The sequence below is a fragment of the Rhamphochromis longiceps genome, linkage group LG23 (genome assembly GCF_057381845.1).
Source record: "Rhamphochromis longiceps isolate RC_006_pf linkage group LG23, R_longiceps_female_GT1.1, whole genome shotgun sequence".
Classification (NCBI taxonomy): Eukaryota; Metazoa; Chordata; class Actinopteri; order Cichliformes; family Cichlidae; genus Rhamphochromis; species Rhamphochromis longiceps.
Genome location: NC_140578.1, coordinates 4,851,737 through 4,872,342, shown reverse-complemented (window position 1 = coordinate 4,872,342; position 20,606 = coordinate 4,851,737). Strand labels below are relative to the sequence as shown.

The 20,606-nt window shown below is 36.3% G+C and overlaps 2 protein-coding genes across 2 annotated transcripts; both read left to right on the top strand.

Moving 5' to 3' along the window:
- Nucleotides 1-3,995: 3,995 nt before the first annotated feature.
- Nucleotides 3,996-5,862, top strand: LOC146641056 (granzyme-like protein 1). Its single transcript, XM_085398189.1, has 5 exons — nt 3,996-4,187; nt 4,263-4,410; nt 4,489-4,630; nt 5,236-5,505; nt 5,596-5,862. Exons 1-5 carry the CDS (start codon nt 4,130-4,132, stop codon nt 5,761-5,763), a joined length of 786 nt encoding a protein of 261 aa, XP_085254315.1. The 5' UTR covers nt 3,996-4,129; the 3' UTR covers nt 5,764-5,862.
- An 8,171-nt stretch (nt 5,863-14,033) lies between these two features.
- LOC146641055 (granzyme G-like) lies at nt 14,034-16,083 on the top strand. The gene is made up of 5 exons (XM_085398235.1): nt 14,034-14,124; nt 14,200-14,347; nt 14,429-14,570; nt 15,454-15,723; nt 15,815-16,083. The coding sequence occupies exons 1-5, from the start codon at nt 14,067-14,069 to the stop codon at nt 15,980-15,982; spliced, it is 786 nt and encodes a 261-aa protein (XP_085254361.1). The 5' UTR covers nt 14,034-14,066; the 3' UTR covers nt 15,983-16,083.
- The last annotated feature ends 4,523 nt before the right edge of the window (nt 16,084-20,606 follow it).

Below are 20,606 nucleotides of genomic sequence, written 5' to 3'. Positions count from 1 at the left end.
TAACTGTAAGCAGCAGTGATACTGTATATTTGCAGTAGACATTCTAAAAGACTAAAAAAAAAAAGCAGTGCACTCAGCAATCATGCTATTGGGTAAACCTGTTTAGTCTAATGCAATCCAACATGTCAGCTCCCTTTGTTTATATGCTCATAGTCTGTACTTTGTAATAATTTTGTCCTGGACTGCATTACACTGAAAGTCTAGCTAATGTTCTGGATATTTACAAACATAAAAAGAATATCAGAAATACATTTCACAATAACACAGTCCAGTAGAACTTCACTCTTTGTATACACGTTTTAGCATCTGTCTTTCCTTTGCGTTCCTCAACAGCTGATCTTGGAAGTACAGTGTCCAGTTGTTTGGATGAATGGTTCTCATATTTTGGCTATTGTTGTGCACTGAATGACTGTACACAAACTTCTCCTGTATAGACATTTAGTAACACTGGGTGGATTTTTATTTGCTTAAAGAACATAAGTTGTACCATTATTAGAGAAAGATCACAAATGAAAAGGTGATAATAAACAAGAAAAAAAGGCTAAAGGGGAACCTTCTACATAGTTTGGTCTGCTTAGGCAGGCCACATGTTGGGTTGAGTCCCAGTCAACATCATGAGGTTGTCTTTGGCTGTTAGTAAAGGGAAAAGACCAAAGTCAGTCACTTCATGCAAAGTTTGCGCTGTGCCAAACCTATCCACCCTACTGCTCAATTCGTGCCGTGTGTGAAGAAATTCTTCATGCCAGTGAAGCTAGACAGCCTCTGTGTTTTGTCACTGTACGCATGGTGATATTTCTTCAGCACTGTGTTTTTTTTTTTCCAACTTCAAAGATTAACAGGCATTTATGCACAATATCAAAATGTCGTTGCTTTCTGCAGCTGAGGTTAGTGTTGGATTAAAAACTCACATGTTGTGTCACGCAGCAATCGTGATGTGTAAAGGTCTTTAATCATTATAGTTGCGGAGAGAATTTGACACTGGCTGGAAAAACCTAAGGATGCTGCATCCAACATCTGCAGAGAAACAATCTTCCAGTCAAATCTTACTAAGGATTAATACAAAAAAATGACATTTTTTCTGTATCCTGTAGTATGAATGTTTATTAGACTATAATACAAATAGAGCCAGAAGTGACATTAAGAGGTTTTTGGACACGGAATTAGCAGAGACAGGCCGCTGGGACACCTATCAATCAAAGCTACCACGGCTCTTACTTCCAAAATGTAAAAAAAGACTCTCCATACTACTTTTTTATAAAGAGATAAATTGGCTTAGAGGCCATTTTTTTGCATCGAAATGAGAGTAAATGGGGACTCTGACTTTTTGGACAACTGGGAGTTTCAACCGGCATGTCTGAAAATACCAAAGACAACGACAAATCAGTCCCGCTCTGTTAAGCTTTGAACATTGCATAAAAGAAACCAGTGCATCTCATAATGATTTTTTTTTTTTTTAGCATATGACTATGTGTCCCTTTCTACATTCTTGTGCCTATTCATAATACAGTTGGTTTAATAGCTAGTGAGGACAGACACCTTCCACTATCGAAGTGCCAGTAAGAGACATACACACACATCCAAAAACGAGCCATTCAGGATTATAATATTAATAATATAAATGGAGAGGAGTAAGTAAATCTAGATATCCTCAGTTATTTAATGTTTCAGTGTCAGAGCTGTCTCATATTTTCTGGCAAACGTTGAATAATGACATTTAAAATCAAAATAAATGAAATAAAGATTAACATTTGTTCATAACTGCAATGGAATAACTTGATTACTGCTTTTTTCCATAAAAGACAGACAAACACAGCTTGTGTTAAGAAGAGCGTCTCCATTTGTGACTTTACATCCATCACTTTTATAGTGATGGATGTATGGCTCCCTCTGATGGTCAGAGAGCAGAGCAGCTCAAAAGCTTAGTGACCTATGAACTTTTTTATGCTCAAAATTATGATGTATTTAGCAACAGTTGAGCTGTACACATGTAGAATATGACATTTGATGGTTTGCAGATATTGGAAGAACAATATCTGCAAACCAAGTATATGTAATAAGACTGATTTGTGATGTATATTGATTGATTGATAAGGTGCAGTGTAAATATTTCAGTGTGTGTATATAATATATCTCTGTATGTGTATTTGCTTGACAGCCCTACAAATGAATGAAATTGCAGTAAACTTTACTGACTTTTACTTACTGTACTTACTTTTATTTGAATTTTGCACCACGTTTTGAAAAGACAGACTAGTTTAACTAGTTTAATATCTGTGCAAAGGTGTGGCTGGAAACTGTGACTTTAGTGACTCATTTAGTTTTCACAGTTTTTCAAAGTGTGATGTTTCTCACAGCTACAGAAAACAAGAAAAAAGGCGAGCAGTTGCACTTTTAAACCTCATTAAACATGAGTTCACTTGGTAGTGAGAGGTCCAGAGTTCCCTTTAAACTGCAAAATAAAACTATAAAAAGAGTCATAAATAAATGAATGTGTAAAGAAAAGAAATAGAAAGGAAGTCCTGTTGATGAAAACCCCGAGGATTGAGCCAGCAACCTTCTGATGGTTGCTCTATCTGTCCACTTTTACAGTTCCCTATAAGCCTCTCTAAAAGCCTTATAGAGAACTCTGCTGCCCTCTGCAACATATCATGACGTATTGAACAACAACACTATGGAAAGAGGAAAAATGTAATAAAACATCTGACATAAAATGTAAAAATGTGTGACATATTTATTAATATACATTTTTAGCAACTGAAAGCACTCTATCAAGTGCAGTGTGCATGTGTTTGCATTAAGTCTGCATCACTCACAATAGTAATCAGCATAATTAGAATCACTTATTTGAATCAAACCAAACAGTAACATTTTAAACAGCTAGACCTCTTCAACTCCGGTAATTGCAAAGCTGCTGCTGGAAAAGAAAAAAACGTCAACAGCTCGTGTACGTTTTACAGTTTTAAAGGTGTGATGTTTCTCGTTGCTAGAGAAAATGACAAAGAGAAAATGGGAATACTTTTCGATTAATTTAATGTAAGTTCATTTAATAATGAGGGTACAGGACTTTAAAGATCAAAATAAAAACCACAAAAAGAATCTTAAAAAAGACTGCCGTGATAAATGTCTGACAAAAGTTTCAGAAGAGAAATACACCGGATGTGTTGTTAATGAAAACCACAGACAGACTGCAAGGTGATGCATAATGACTGCACCTCACAGGCACAATGCACACTCTGCAACTGTTTTTGCTCTTCCTACCAATTAGTTGTCTCAAACAAAATGGTAAAAATTTAGTATCTTATCTTTTTTTCAAAGAATGTGAGATAATTGTTATTCTTTTTCTTTTTTTTCCATTTCTTTGCAGCAAGAAGAGTTCAATGCTGTATATGGCATCAATGCAACACAGGATAAGGCACGTATGTGGAGGATTCCTTGTCAGTGAAGACTTTGTATTGACTGCTGCACACTGTGATGATTGGAAAGTTACTAAGATCCTACAAGGAATCTGTTCATCACCTAAATATGAATATTTCTGCAGACTTCTTAATTATTATCAATGCAGGAAATGTTGTTCTGGGCACCCACAATCTCAAGAAAGCTGAGAAGACCATGATATATCAAATAAAAAAGAAGTGCAAGCATCCTTCTTACAAGAATGCTAAATCTGGAAATGATATCATGCTTCTCAAAGTGTTCATCAACTCATTTATTACAATATTATATGTTGATATGATATGTATGATATATTTGAAGATCTCAATTCATAAAATTTCAAGACTGTGATTTTATGTATTTTTGTCGTTGTTGTTGTTGTCTCCAGCAAAATCAAATAAAGATATTTTTTTCACACAGGGTGATTCTGGGGGTCCTCTGGTATTTGACAAGAAGATGGCACCCATATACAAATGCACACACACACATGCACACACATACACACACATGTGTGCATTTACACTACTTTAACATCTGACATGTGACCGTGAAGGTGTAGCTGGAAAATGTGGTTTCATTGACTCACAGACTCAACATATACGTGTTGATGAAAAGCCACAGAAACATTGCAAGGTGATGCATAAAGCAGACAAACTGCCCCCCTAAACAACGACATTTTACTTGACTTCCACGCATCATGCACGCTCTACAGAAGTGTCTTCTATTCACAGCTGTGACATGCCTCATACAAAATGGTAAGATTGCAAAATATTTTTCTTAAAGTTATGCAAAAACTATATTTCTCTCAGTTTTTCTTCATTTATTTTCAGCACTGGGAAGTGAAATCATAAATGGCAAAAAGGCTGATGAAAAGTTCATGCAGTATATGGCATCAGTACAAAACAACAAAATACACACATGTGGAGGATTCCTTGTCAGTGAAGACTTTGTAATGACTGCTGCGCATTGTGCTGTTAAGTGAGTAACCACCAAAAGCGTGTCACATTCATCTAAATATAAATAATTATTTTGGTTTCTCATTCATTATTCACGTAGGAAGCTTAAATCCTTAAGTGTTGTTCTGGGTACCCATGATCTCAAGAAGGCAAATAAGAAAATGAGATATGGAGTAAAAATGATGTGCAGACACCCTGCCTTCAAGGAAGTTGCAAATGGGAATGACATCATGCTCCTCAAAGTAAGTATTCATCTATTCAGCCTCGGCTTCACAAAGGATATCAGACGTTCTTATGAATCAATCAATAATAAAAATAGTTAATACAGGGAGGAAAGTATAAAATAAAAATAAAAGAATAAATAAAAGAAACATAATTAAAAGAACAACAAAAAACCTAAACATTTTCTGGCACTTTCGGCCAGCATTTACTGTCAAACCACATGATCAATCACCAATTACATGATTTTGTTTAAGCTTCAACCAATCAAAGCACATTTGATTGTAGTATAGGTAAAACCAACAGCAACAATAATAATACATGAAATTACTTCTTGTTCCACAACAAAACAAACAAGCACCTTTTCTTATTTTTGCTGTAACAATAATATACATGTCACGCATTATTAGATATATTAATACATCTAAATACAAAGACGATAATAATAGTATTTTAGAATAATTTGCCTTATGCAAGTCGCTACCCACATTTGTGCATGCACTATCTGTTTGAGAGACATGCAAAGACAAATATTGGAGAACTTTAAATACACACAAATTTGACATCTTCATAACTGATTTCAATTTTAATCATTTATTTTCTGAGGTTTTTGATTTTATCTTTCCAGCTGTCTAAGAAAGTTTCCCTGGGTGGCAAAAAACCAATTAAGCTAATTCCACTTCCAATTCAACAACTAAACCTGAAGGAAAAGAAGATCTGCAGTGTAGCTGGATGGGGGCCCACAGAACCTCGTAAACATCGATCTGGTTATGTTAATGAGCTGCAAGTGTTGGATGTTCCCATCATTAACAAGGACGAGTGTCAGAAGGTGTGGGGACAAATTCCCAAAAATGTTATTTGCGCCGGTGGATACAAAGCAAAGAGTGGAATCTGTCAGGTCTTTTTTTCATGTTTTCTTATCAAAATAGTATAAACATCAAAATTATTGAAAAACAACAAATTAATATTTGATATTTCTTCCTCACAGGGTGATTCTGGTGGGCCTCTCATATGTAACAAGTTGGCTGTTGGCATTGTTTCCTTTAACAACGACAATGGCTGTAACTATCCAGATGTCCCAAACGTCTATACAGACATATCACAATTTCTTCCTTGGATCACAGATATTCTCAAGAAAAAAAAATGCAAAGGGTAAAAAATATTTTAAATTGTGTTATGGGTGTATTGTAAGACTGTTGGGCAAGTGATATGTGAGCTGTGTAAACTGCTTAAATTCAGCAATATCTAACATTAAAGGGCCTTTCAAAAAACTGCTGATGACTCTTTTCAATGTCAAGCTTACACTAGAACATCAGTAACATAGTAGCTTTGAAGTGCGCAAGTTAGTATGATGTAAAAAAACAAACAAAGGTTTGTCATTAGTTGTATTACACAAACTAATTTGTCAGAAAAAGAATAAAGATCCATTGAGAATTCAAAAAGGCTCATAAACAGTAATATCCAGCGCAAATTAATCTCATTTCATTACAATCTGACCAATACTGTAGGAGGAGTGATTCTTATGAAACATGGCCAGACACTTCACCATGGCTAAAACTCCTCAATCCACATCAATCAGAAAAAAGAAAGAAAGAAAAGTGTATAGTTTTGTTTGACATCACAATTGTACATGGCTATTGAGAGGTCGAGTGACTTCACAAAGAAATTTGATAATTCATGAATTAATTTCCTGTATTTAGTAGACTTTTTGCACATTTTATTTTACATCAGTTTATACTGTGCATGCTGTTATTTATGAAAAAGAAACCAAAATCCAAATCCAATTTATTTATATAGCACATTTAAAAACAAAGAGTTTGCCCAAAGTGCTGTACAGAGACAAAGGGGTAAAACACAAGATAAAACCACTGACACCCACATAAACACATAATAACACATAACAAACATATCAACTCACACCAGTCTAAATGCTATCATAAAAAGGTGTTTTTTCAAAAGAGACATAAAAATAGGAAATGAATATGCCTGTCTGATATTTAAGGGGACTTATTCCAAAGTTTGGGAGTCATAATTGAAGACGCTTGTTGTCCTCTACGCTTTAGCCTAGATTTTGGAACAACCAAAAGCAGCAGGTTGGCTGATCTAAGGGCCCGTGAAGGAATATAAGGCTGAAGTATCTCGGAAAGGTAAGGGGGAGCATTTAGGCATTTATAAACCAGCGTTAGGACTAGAGATGGACCGATCCGATATTAGGTATCGGTATCGGTCCGATACTGACCTAAATTACTGGATCGGATATCGGAGAAAAATAAAAAATGTAATCCGATCCATTAAATATCACGAAAGCACCTCACAAAACTTGCAACACGCCGTAACTCACCTCAGAACGTTAGCAGTCGGAGCAGTATGCATCACGTGATAGAGCAGCTGTGGCATGCGGGACCTGTCGGTGGTCTGGATAGCATGCAGAGCTTCGCTAGCAACCTGGCATTTCATCTCCGACAAAGTTATCCCCGAGAGAAGTAAAGCAAGTGTGTAAGTCCATCTCTGAATGTTTGTAAAGCATTCCCACGTTAAGCTTAACAAGCGACTGCCTCTCGCTCTCCGGCTGCTACTTCAATCATGAAACTGCTTAAATGATCAGCTGATCGGCTTTTCTGTCGCGAGTCCGTGTCTCTTGTTTGTTTTTGGCCCACTTTGCACCAGAAAGAGGAAACCAGCGGCTGAACAACAGCAGAACGTTTAAGCTTGATAAGCTGTTGTTAGAATTTATTTAATATTACTTTCTACACCAGGATCTTTTTTTATGTAGCTGACGCTGGTAACTGTGCAGGGGCGGATCTAGCAAAGTTTAGCCAGGGGGGCCGATAGGGCATTAACAGGGAAAAGGGGGCACAAAGACATACTTTTCTTTCTTATTCTCATTTAAAATGTCGAGCTTTTAATAAATAATTATCTGACACCCAAAGTTTTAATTTGATGTAAAATGAATAGAAGTCAATTACTGTATATAGTGACTATTAAGTCTAATATATACCCTAGTAAGCTATAGTACTTTTTACTTTGGGAAGGTACCATCTGTGCAGTCTGCAATTTTGTTGAAGAAAGATGTTGAATCTATTTAATATTTCTTGAAAAATAATTGATTTCTGTGCATTTTTTTTCACACTGCATCAAATTAAGGTTGATTACGTCGATTAAGCATCATGAGGGGCGCGTGAGGGGTGGTTCCTTATTTTTTATTTATTTCTTTTTGTTGTTGCTGGGAGTTGGAACCCTATTAGTTAGGTTGCTTAATATTTACGCTAAGTACTCTTTAAAATACCAGAATAGGGAGGATGGTGTAGGTCTAAGTTTATTAGATTGATCAGTATTGCTGAACTATGAAATATTTTTTTTGTATACAGGTATAACAGAATAGCTTTAGTGTAGTTGTTGTTTTAAACTTGAGTATGAACTTGCAGACTTGCAAAATGCAGCAAGATATTTTAAAAAACAGTTTTGTTGATTAAAAAACACTATATCGGATTCATATCGGTATCGGCAGATATCCAAATTTATGATATCGGTATCGGTATCGGACATAAAAAAGTGGTATCGTGCCATCTCTAGTTAGGACTTTGAAATTAGCCAAGCCAACCACAATTCCCAAGCGGGTTGCATGAAATATTATTAGGCCTAAATGCAATCACTTCCATTTTATCCTCATTGAAGCTCAAAAAGTTCAGAGCCATCCAAGCTCTGACATCTTCAAGGCAGTTCAGAAAGATTTGAATCGAGCCTGGGCCGTTTGGCGCTAAAGGCAAATAAATTTGGCAGTCGTCTGCATAGCAGTGAAAGGATATTTTGTGTTTTCTAAAATAGACCCCAAAGGGAGCACGTACAGTGAAAAAAGAAGAGGGCCAAGGATTGAGCCCTGTGGCACCCCACAAGAAAGAGGGGCTGAGGTGGATTCAAATTTTCAACATTAACACTAAACGTTCTGCCACTCAAATAACGAAGTTATTGAACGAAGCCAATCCAGTGTTACACCTTTGATGCCAACCAGGCGTTCCAAACAAGAGATAAGAATACTGTCGCCAACAGTATTAAACGCTGTAGTTAGATCTAAAAGCACAAGGCTCACGGTACTTCGACAATCATTGGCTAAACAGATATCGTTACAAAACCCATAAAAGTGCTGTTTCAGTGGAGTGTAGATGTTTAAACCAAACTGAAAAACTTCCAGGATACCATTAGTACGTAAAAACGTATTCAGTTGGGTAAAAACATTTTTTTTCCAATAACTTTGAATGGAAAATTTAGTAAAGAATGGAAATTTTGAAATAGGTCAAAAATTTGAGCAAACTGAAGGGTCACGGCCAGGATTTTTAAATAAAGGGTTTACAATTGCATGTTTTAAACCATCAGGAAGTACACTGGAAGTAATATTGATATTTATAATGGCAAGGACTAAGGTTCCAATCAAGGGAAAAACCTCTTTAAAAACCATGCAGGGATAACATCCACGGGAGAACCAGAAGGTTTAATTTGACTAATCATCTCGTTAAGAAGTGTAATTGAGACAGGTTTAAACTGGCAGCTGAACAGGGACTAAACATGCACGGGTCACATGTAGGAGGTACTATTGCTGACTCGACCTTGTTTACAAAAAGAGAAAGAAACTGATTACATCTGTCAACAGAGCCTTTTACCAAAACTAAAATCCAGACACTAATTAAATTTCAAATAAAATATAATGTGTGAATGAGAATATGTGGCTATAATGTGTCAATAGTGAGCCTCATATTAAACAAAAGTCTTTTTGTTTTTTTGTTTTTCCTTTTTTTGTGTCCTGTCTGGCACTGTAGCAATCAGAATTATTGTCTGAAGGCCAACAAAAGTCATTTTGTATACAAATATTTTTGCGGCCCGCGGTCCATTTTTAATTGGCCCGCAAGTAATTTTATAAATAGAATAGAATATGGCCCACACTTCAACTTTTGCTTGAGTGTATTGCACCTCTTAGTTTTAACACCAGGGGGAGCTGCTGTTGATCAAGGCAGTTGCTCCACCAAAATGGACAATCACAGAAGAAATTTACCCCAAGTTACTAAACATGGCAGAACCAAAGAAGCGAAAGGTAGAAAAGTGAGTGCAGAAAATTTCAGACACGGTGGGAGAGTGAATATTTCTTCAAATAATTCAAGGGGAAGTGTATGTGTTTGATCTGCACTGAAACTGTGGCAATTATGAAATAATGCACCACGTCATTATGAAACCAAACATCAGGCCTATGCATCCTACACTGGTGCTGAGCGAGAGCAGCAAAGGGTAGCTCTCCTGCGGGGTCAGCAACAGTATTTTTTTTCGTGCTCAAATTGTCCAGGAAAAGGCTCCAATAGCCAGCTATGAGGTCGCCCAACTTATCGCAAGACATGGCAAGGCTTTTTCAGATGGAGACCTCATAAAACACGGCTTCGTTAAAGTCACCGAAATAATGTGCCGCAGCTGGATGGCCCGATTTACATACCCAGCGCAGCTGATACTCACCAGAATAATTTACTAAAATTATATGGACTCCTGTTATTAAGTCCAGTTCAGTCTGTTAATGTTGATAATCGTTTCAAACGGACGTTAATAGATGTTTTGCTAAGCCTAATAACTTAAATAACAAACTTGAAATGTACCGTCCCATTTTCCCCTTTATTGTTTTAAATGGATGCAAAATAACTTTGTTGTTTGCAAAACTTGTGCATAGGATTTTAAAATCGACAATTTATATTTGCTGTAAATCCTCTGTCTAAGAAGAAATCTGAGGCTGCTGTTCTGAGAATGAGCTACCAAAGCTTTTTCTGAATAAATCAATAAACATCCATTTATGGAAAGCTGTGATGAAGGCAGTTTTGTCTTTAATTATATTCAACAATATAACACATTTGACCACTTTTAAGTGATTTTTCTAACTTTAATACAGTAAAGTTAAGGTTATATACCTAATTTATACCTAATTGGCCCTCAGTGAAAAAAGTTTGGACACCCCTGCTTAGCTTTCAAGGGCAATAAGATGACTGCTTCATTATTGTAAGGTGACCACCACCAAAATGAAGCAAGATTGTTTTTGTTTTTTTCACAGTTTACAACCTTTAACATAAAGCTACTGTTAACATCTTGTTAGTCTACTGTTGCTAATAATTAGATAAATAATTATGACCTCCACACACTCTCTTGCTTATAGAAATGTGCAACGCCATAAAATTCAAAATGACTTTTTTTTTTTCTCAAACTGGTGCATTTTCTCAGTTGAAACATTTTGTATATTTTTGTGCTCTATTGTGAATAAAATACGGATTTATGAGGGCCTCTCTGCTTGCCTTTCTGCTTTTTTGGTTATGTAAAACTGTGGTTGTATATCACATATCTGCAAATAACAATGCTTTTTTGGGTTTTTGTTTTTTTGTTTTTTTGGTGCAACTGCACATGTAGTAGTATGCATAAAAACCAGTGATGGGAATAACGGCGTTACAAGTAACGGCGTTACTTTTTTCAGTAACGAAATAATCTAACTAATTACTATTCCTATCGTTACAATGTCGTTACAGTTACTAACAAGAAAATGCGGTCCGTTACTATTTTTCAACAAACAGACGGTTGAAGCTGTGTTCAGTTTACTGCATCTTATATCAGTTGCACGGACGTAGCTGCCTACGGACGCTACAGCTTTAAGCAGCTGCGCGCACTCCCGCGCTAGAAAGTGTTCATGATCACTTTCTAGCACAACACCTGGAGCTAAGGGGGCAAAACAATGGCAGGAGTGCTGCTACTTGACTGAGGAAAAATAAAGTAGTCGTGGTAAGCCAATCACATGACCGCTTAAAGACAAAGCAACAAGGTGATTTATACCAGTTTATAAATTGTGTTGATAGGGTCATGATAAACAATGTATACGCAGCGTTTTTTCCTCAATAGTTTTGTCACGTTTACTGTCTAAGGACAGCGCTAGCAAGCACTCTGCTTATGATCAAAAAAACAAAAACAAAACAGAGGACGTTTTAGGAGTGATGGCGAGAGAGAGAGAGAGAGAGAGAGAGAGAGAAAGAGCAGAAAAAGAGAGAGAGCGAGTTTTGAGATGTTTTTGGAGTGTGTAGTTAATGTGTTGTCTTGTGTAGTTAGAGTGTAGTGTTGTGGATAGTTTTGTGTTGTGTGTCAGAACAATGAGGCGGCTGCTGTCTCCAGGTAGAAACAGGAGTGATACACCTGCTGCTGTCAGACCTGCAGGCTGTGATGTTCTCCTTTATAGTGGACAGAAATTATTTTGTGCGGCATCTTATTGAATGCAGAACAGCTGATTGTTCTGTAAATAGTTTGAAATGGTTATTTAAAAAAATCAAGGTAAAAGGTAAATGGATGCAAATAACTTTGTTGTGTGCAAAACTTGTGGATAGGATTTTAAAATTGACAATTTATATTTGCATTTATGTATGTGTAATGTGTATATATAGACACGTGTGTGTGTGTGTGTGATTTACATTGCTGTGCTTTAGAGCCACCATCTACCGGAACCAAATTCCTTGTATGTGTCTGCACATATACTTGGCCAATAAACAAGATTCTGATTCTGATTCTGATTTAAAGTTATGAAATATGATTCATTAAACATGTCTGTGGTTGTTGCAGTTAAAGATATAACTTTTTCTACTCTGATTTTATGTTTTTTGTCTGATTTTAGATCAATTGTGTTAATACAGTATGTTAAAATGAAAACATAACTGTAAATTCAGACATGTGAGGTTGTACTGAAAAGAATGATACAAGACAAAGTAAATATTTTTTAAGGTAAAATGTGGAGAGAAAATCGAAAGTAGTTAAAAATGGCCAATTATACCCTGGACCCCAGAGGATTAAACGTTTTTTTAAAATAACGCAATAGTTACTTTTCAAATAATTAATTACTTTTAGAATATTGTAACTCAGTTGCTAACTCAGTTACTTTTTTTGAAGAAGTAACTAGTAACTATAATTAATTACTTTTTCAAAGTAACTTGCCCAACACTGATAAAAACTTAAAGGAGACCTAACAAGGTTTAAAATTAATTAAAACAATGCAGTAAAAGTATCAGAGAACAAAAATCATATAAATAGAGAATTAAATAACTAATAAAATAGAGATAATAGATTAAGTATATGTCAGTTGCATCACATTTACTATATTACTATGGTAAATAACATACCGATAGACTGACAACTGTACAATAAATATATAATATAAATATATAATATATATCTTTGTGCATATCGTGTGGAAATTATCTGTTTGTTAATGACTTTTTAGGATTTCTTAACCTGGAAGATTGAGTACGCATCAAGACAGCAACCTATATATATTTTTTATTTTAGAAAACATAGTTTAGAATTCAACTTTATTGTCATTGCACATTGTTTCTTCATGCTGGTCAAATTCAACAGTAAGATACTGTCACTACACTAACATCTTCGCTTGTAAAAATGATGATAATTTTTGATGCTAAGACATGTTTCACACCTTCAACAAACACACACATGCAGACATGTGTGCATTTAGAGGAGATAAATGTGCAACAAAATTTTGAGAGGAGAGAAAGATAGGAAGTGTTAAATGAAAACCGCTTACAGATTGCAAAGTGATGCATAAAACAGGCAAACTGCCCCCCTTAAAACGATTACATTTTACTTGACTTCTATGCGTCATGCACAGTCTGAGGAAGTTTCTGCTCTTCTCTTCTTCTCTTCAGGCTATGACATGCCTTATAAAAAAATGTAAGATTTCAAAATATGTTGTGAAAATATTCTCTCTCAAATTTTCTACATTTCTTCTTGGGCACTAGGAAGTGAAATAAATAAATAATAAATAAATAAATCTCTAATATGTGTACTTACTGCACTATGTGTCCATTTTTGAAGTTCATCTCAAACTTCTAGAAGCAACTACACATTCAAATGTAATATACTAGCAGGAAATAACAGGAAAGAGGCTTGATAGAGAGAGCATACTGTAGTGATGTTAAAAGACTTATTTAATCAACTGTCACTGTTGCACTTTTCTGTTGCACTGTTGTGTCTGCACCCTCTTGTGTCTTCTGTTCTGTCTTTCTTTGTTTTTTGCATCTGACATGTGACTGTGAAGGTGTAGCTGGAAAAAGTGGTTTCAATGACTCACAGTTTTTCACAGGTTTTGGTACTCTTTGGTGTTTCACACCTTTGCTTGGTTTTACAATATATATATATATATATAAATTAAAAATTCATTACATTTATAATTCATTACATTTAAACTAATTTGGTTCAATTAGTTAATTAGTTAGTTCAAGTTTATTTAAGAGAAAAAATAAAATCACATGTTTAGTGGAGATAGATGATTGATGTGGGAGGAGTGACTGATGGGAAGTGTTGATGAAAAGCCACAGAAACATTGCAAGGTGATGCATAAAGCAGACAAACTGTCCCCCTAAACAACGACATTCTAGTTGACTTCCACGCATCATGCACGCTCTACAGAAGTGTCTTCTAGTCACAGCTGTGACATGCCTCATTCAAAATGGTAAGATTGTAAAATATTTTTCTTAAAGTTATGCAAAAACTATATTTCTCTCAGTTTTTCTTCATTTATTTTCAGCACTGGGAAGTGAAATCATAAATGGCAAAAAGGCTGAGGAAAAGTCCATGCAGTATATGGCATCAGTACAAAACAACAAAAAACACACATGTGGAGGATTCCTTGTCAGTAAAGACTTTGTAATGACTGCTGCGCACTGTCGTTTTGAGTGAGTAGCCACCGATACTTCAAGCAATGTCACATTCATCTAAACATAAATAATTATTTTGTTTTTCAATCATTCCTGCAGGAATCCTAAATCCTTAAGTGTTGTTCTGGGCACCCATGATCTCAGGAAGGAAAATAAGAAAATGAGATATGGAGTAAAAATGATCTGCAGACACCCTGCCTTCAACAAAGTTGAAAATGGAAGTGACATCATGCTTCTCAAAGTAAGTATTCATCTATTCAGCCTCGACTTCATAAAAGATATCAGACGTTCTTATGAATCAATCAATCATTAAAAAGGTTAATACAGGGAGGAAAATATAAAAGAAACAGCAAAAAAACCCTAAATCATTCAGAGAAACATTTTCTGGCACTTTCTGCCAGCATTTATAATCAAACCATTCAAAAATTATATGATTTTCTTTAAGTGTCAACCAATCAAAACACATTTGGGCGATCGTGGCTCAAGAGTTGGGCGTTCGCCGCGTAATCGGAAGGTTGCCGGTTCGAGCCCCGGCTCGGACAGTCTCGGTCGTTGTGTCCTTGGGCAAGACTCTTCACCTACCGCCTACTGGTGATGGCCAGAGGGGCCGATGGCGCGATATGGCAGCCTCGCTTCTGTCAGTCTGCCCCAGGGCAGCTGAGGCTACAACTGTAGCTTGCCTCCACCAGTGAGATGACTGGATGTGTAAAGCGCTTTGGGGTCCCTAGGGGAGACTAGTAAAAGCGCTATACAAATACAGGCCATTTACCATTTGTTTGTAGTACAGGTAAAAAAAACAAAACAGCAACAACAGTAATACATGAAATGACTTCTAGTTCCAAAACAAACAAGCACTTTTTCTTAATTTGCTGTAATAATAATAAACACGTGACACATTAATAGATATATTAATACATCTAAATACGCTTGTGATAATGATAGTATTGTAGAGTAATTTGCTTTATGCAAGTGCACGCACTTTCCTGTCTTGAGAGATATGTAAAGAAAAATACTGGAGAACCTTAAATACACACAAATCTGACATGTTCATAACTGATATAAATAATCATTTTTATTTTCTGTGGGGGTTTTTTTGTTTGTTTGTTTGTTTTTTATCTTTCCAGCTGTCTAAGAAAGTTCCCCTGGGTAACAAAAAACCAATTAAGCTAATTCCACTTCCAATTCAAAAACTAAACCTGGAGGAAAACAAGATCTGCAGTGTAGCTGGATGGGGGCCCACAGAACCTGGTAAACATCGATCTGATTATGTTAATGAGCTGCAAGTGCTAAATGTTCCCATCATTAACAAGGACAAGTGTCAGAAGCTGTGGAGAAGAACTTTAAAAAATGTTATTTGCGCCGGTGGATACAAAGCAAAGAGTGGAATCTGTCAGGTAATTTTTTTCATATGAATTATCAAACATAGTTTAAACATCAAAATTATCAAACAAAAACAAATTAATATTTGATATTTCTTCCTCACAGGGTGATTCTGGTGGGCCTCTCGTATGTAACAAGTTGGCTGTTGGCATTGTTTCCTTTAACAACGACAATAGCTGTAAATATCCAGATGTCCCAAACGTCTATACAGACATATCACAATTTCTTCCTTGGATCACAGATATTCTCAAGAAAAAAAAATGCAAAGGGTAAAAAATATTTTCCATGTTATTGTGGGTGTATTGTAAGACTGTTGGGCAAGTGATATGTGAGCTGTGTAAACTGCTTAAATTCTGCAATATCTAACATTAACTGTATCTAACAAAATATCTAACAATATCTAAGCAATATCTAAGCAATATCTAACAAAAACTGCTGATGACTCTTTCATTGTCAAGCTTACAAATAGATCAGTGACATAGTAGCTTTGAAGTGCACAAGTTAGTATCACGTATGAAAAAAGTCAAAGGAGGTTTTCCTGTGGTTCGTTGGTTGTATTACATAAACTGACGAGAACTAATATCCACTGACAAGTCAGAAAGCTCATAAACAGTCATATCCAGGGCAATTTCATCTCATTTTACTAAAGCCTGCCCGATACTGGAAACATGAACAGGCACTTCACCAGGGCACAAACTCCTCAATCCATATCATGAGATAAAAATGTCATCAGAACAAATAAAATTTTAAAAAATGTATAGCTTTGTTTGACATCAGAATTGTACGTGGCTATTGGGAAGTCAAGTGACTTCACAAAATTTTGATAATAGACTAATTTCCTGTATTCAGTAGTCTTTTTTCACATTTTATTTTACATCAGTTTATAGTATTTAGTATTTATTTATTTGTCAAGAACAATGAAATTGCGTTTGGGGCTTCCATACAACCCAAAAAAAAGAAGAAAATAATAAATACCCCTTAAAACCCAAGTGTACATATTTAACCCAGTGTGACTCCAATGCAATAAGACAATCCTTAGCAATAATGTTCGTAGAAATTCAGACAAAGACCTGAGAAACATGACAAAATACAACAATGCAACCCATTCAATATTATTGTACTGTGAGATATGATATCAGATATGATAGTTATCTATTTAAGAAAGAGGGGGGGGGGGGGGGGCAGGAGGGGGAAGAGAATAAAGATATGATGCACCAATGCAGACCAGTTCATTGCTATTAAGAAGTTGGATATGGTTATTGTCCGTGAGAGGGGGGCAGAGAGTTCAGGAGCCTCACAGCCTGTGGATACAGGCTGTTGGCCAGTCTGGATGTTCTGGCCTGTATAGACCTGTACCTTCTCCCTGAGGGCAGCAGATGGAAAAGGTGGCGCGCAGGGTGATGTTGGTCCCGCAGGATACTGTGCACCCTCCTCAGACAGCGAGTGGGGAAGATATTACTGATCTCTGGCAGACTTGTTCCAATAATTCTGCCAGCTTCTTTCACCACCCGCTGGAGTGCTTGCTGATCGGCCTTGGTGCAGCTGGGGAACCACACTAGAAATCCATACGTCAGAACGCTGCTGATGGCACAGTTGTAGAAGTTCAACATCAGAGATCTGGGAATGTGTGCGCTCCGCAGTCTCCTCAGGTAGTAGAGGCGCTGTTGGGCCTTCCGTACAACTGAGGTGATATGGTTGCCCCAGGACAGGTCCTCGGTCACAGTTACCCCCAAGAATTTAAAACTGCTCACCCTCTCCACCGCCTCACTGCCAATGAAGAGAGGCAGATGGTTGTTATGACCCCTCTTCCAGAAATCTACAATGATCTCCTTGGTCTTTTTGGTGTTTAAGACCAAGTTATTGTCGTGGCACCATGACTCTAGTTGTTGCACCTCTGTATAATGTGAATGCTGTTATTTATGAAAAAGAAACCAAAATCCAGACACCAGTTCAATTTCAAATAAAGTATAATGTGTGAATGTGAATATGTGGATATAATGTGTCAATAGTGAGCCTCGTAGTAAACATGACAAAAGTCATTTTGTATACAAATAATCTTTGGAGCCCAAAGTTCAGACGTCAGATTGCTCCACACACTTCATTTCAGATTATTTCTACACTTGGAGGTTTATGATGTCATCGAGAGGAAACATCCCTTATATGGTCATCTCAGGTACACAACTCTGGCCGTCCATAACTAAATCATTTATTTTGTCATTCATGGATGCCACTTGGATGGATGTGAAATTAAATAGTCAGTGCCTTATTTTTTATTATGCTGTTAAAAAAATAAGAGAACCATATAGTCAAACAGCGCTTTATTTTATACACTTCGAGCACTTTATCTACTTCACATCTATGATCTAACCACACAGGTACAGGGAGAACATGCAAACCTCACATATAAGGGTGTAAGGCAGGGTTGGAACAAAGCCCCTTCTTGCTAACCCTTCACTCAAGCACAATGCTACCCTTAAATGGAACAGGTATGGCATGGTGTAATGAAGTTCAGCTCTAAGGTGTGAACAATAACATCTGATGTTGCTTCCTTAAACAGCTAATTTAAGTGACTTCCTAGATGGATCAGTTACCCATTGCTTGAAGAAATATCAGTGCAATGGAGGAAAACACAGTAATAATGAATGAAAACACTGAAAATTGAAACAAAGACATTTTATGGCACCACGATGGCATCCGTTTGCTCTTGCAGTGAGATTTTGGACAATTTAACTCCCATTTTCACCACTAGGGGACAGTGTTTTACCAGAAAGTTTGAGTGATAAACAAGACGTGTGTATTTGGTCTGAGATCAGGGTGGTAAGAGGTTACAGAAGAGCTTACAGAAAGAAGTTTCTGGGTATAAACTGGGGCTTCTCTGTACTGTTTTGTGTTTTTACACAGCCCAGTGATAAACTGCAGGTGTAGATTGATTTCTTCCTCTTAACTAAAGACAGTTACAACAGCATGCATTTAATAAGAAGAAAATAGCTTGGTGGATAGCTTTATACCTTTCAAGGGCAATAAGATGACTGCTTCATTATTGTAAGATGACCACCACCAAAATGAAGCACCTAGATTGTTTTTCTTTCACAGACAATTTACAGCCTTTTATATAAAGGTACTGTTAACATCTTGTTAGTCTACTGTTGCTAATAATTAGATAATTAATTATGACCTCCACACACTCTCTTGCTAATGAAAATATTTGCCATAAAATTCTCAAACTGGTGCATTTTCTCAGTTGAAATGTTTTGTATATTTTTGTGCTCTATTGTGAATAAAATATGGGTAAAATATGAGGTCCTCTCTGCTTGCCTTTCTGCTTTTTTGATTATGTACAACTGTGGTTGTACATCATATATCTGCATTAAAGAACAATGCTTTTTTGTTTTGGGTTTTTTGGTGCAACTGCACATGTAGTAGCATGCATAAAAACCTAGAGAAGGAGACCTAACATGGATTAAAATTAATTAAACAATGCAGTAAAAGTATCAGAGAACAAAAAATCATATAAATGGAGAATTAAATAACTAATAAAATAGAGATAATAGATTAAGTATCTGTCAGTTGCATCACATTTACCATATTACTATGGTAAATAACATACTGATAGACTGACAACTTTACAATAAATATATAAAATAATAGATAGTTATTATTTTTTCGGGCTTCCAAAATCTGTCTTCTTTGTGCATATCGTGTGGAAATTATATACAAATCTCTGATTCACAAATTTCATTTAGCCTCTTTTAATATTCCTTTCCCATTTAACAAACAACCACACTAACATCTTCACACCAGTCAAAAGTATCACCAGTTAGTCAGGTGTATGCATTTTTCAAATACACACACACACACACACACACTGCTGGCAGTCAGGAATTAAGAAATTACTTGCACATGCCACCATAACACATGCAAAAGCAAAGGTGGTAAAACCTGAAGACTGACGCTGTGGTTTCTCTTAGTCATCTAGTTGTAGCAGTGTAAAAGGGAACCAAAAAAAAAGTGGAGCAAAAAAGAAAAACAACAGCTTTGATCTAACAACATTTGCTGAACTCATCACATTCTTGTCAGATAATGCTATGAAAGTGTTTCAAGCTTTGCAGACCATGGTATAAGACACCTTATCTTATATCACGCAATCATCACCATGCTCTTCCTGCCTGAAGCAGTTCATCCAGGTCACCAAACAAACAAAGTATTTCCAGAATGTTTGTCTTGGCCCATCACATTAGAGGCCCATAATACAAGGTTTATAATGTGAGGTAGTGTAAAACTTCATTAACCAGAACATCAAACTAAGGTTTCTCTGACAGATTACTAGAAATCTAGGACATAGTTGGAGTGGTGACATCCATCTAGAGCGCTTTCTCTCACAATGTCACCAATATCATCTGGCTGAGAGTGAGAGTGCTACAGCATGTAAATAATGCCATCATCCACCCCCTACAAGAGCCTGGTAAGCAAACTGAAGGGGGTCATGAACATTTTCCACTTGTGAACTGATGAGAGCCAATCTCTCCAGTGGCTTTGTGACATGTGAGGTCAACACAAAGTCACTCTGAAGTCAGTAAAGTCAGAAGAGGTGGCTCTCTTTCATACTAGCACCAACTACTGGAGTAAGAAATGTTAAATCTTTAAATTTACTTAGAACATAACATATAAACATGTAAATATATTAAGGTGTGCCCCCTTACTACTATTTAGTAGTAAGCTTATATTTTAATATTTCACTTTCATCACTGTGATATTGAGAACATTGACGTTCTACATGAAATTTGTTATCTGTGGTTTCTGTGGTTCAGTTATACTTCGTCACAGTGAATGTAAAGTTTTTCAGTGAGCTTTGAGCTACATAAAAAAAATAGCTATGTGCCCTTTGTGTTATTCATTT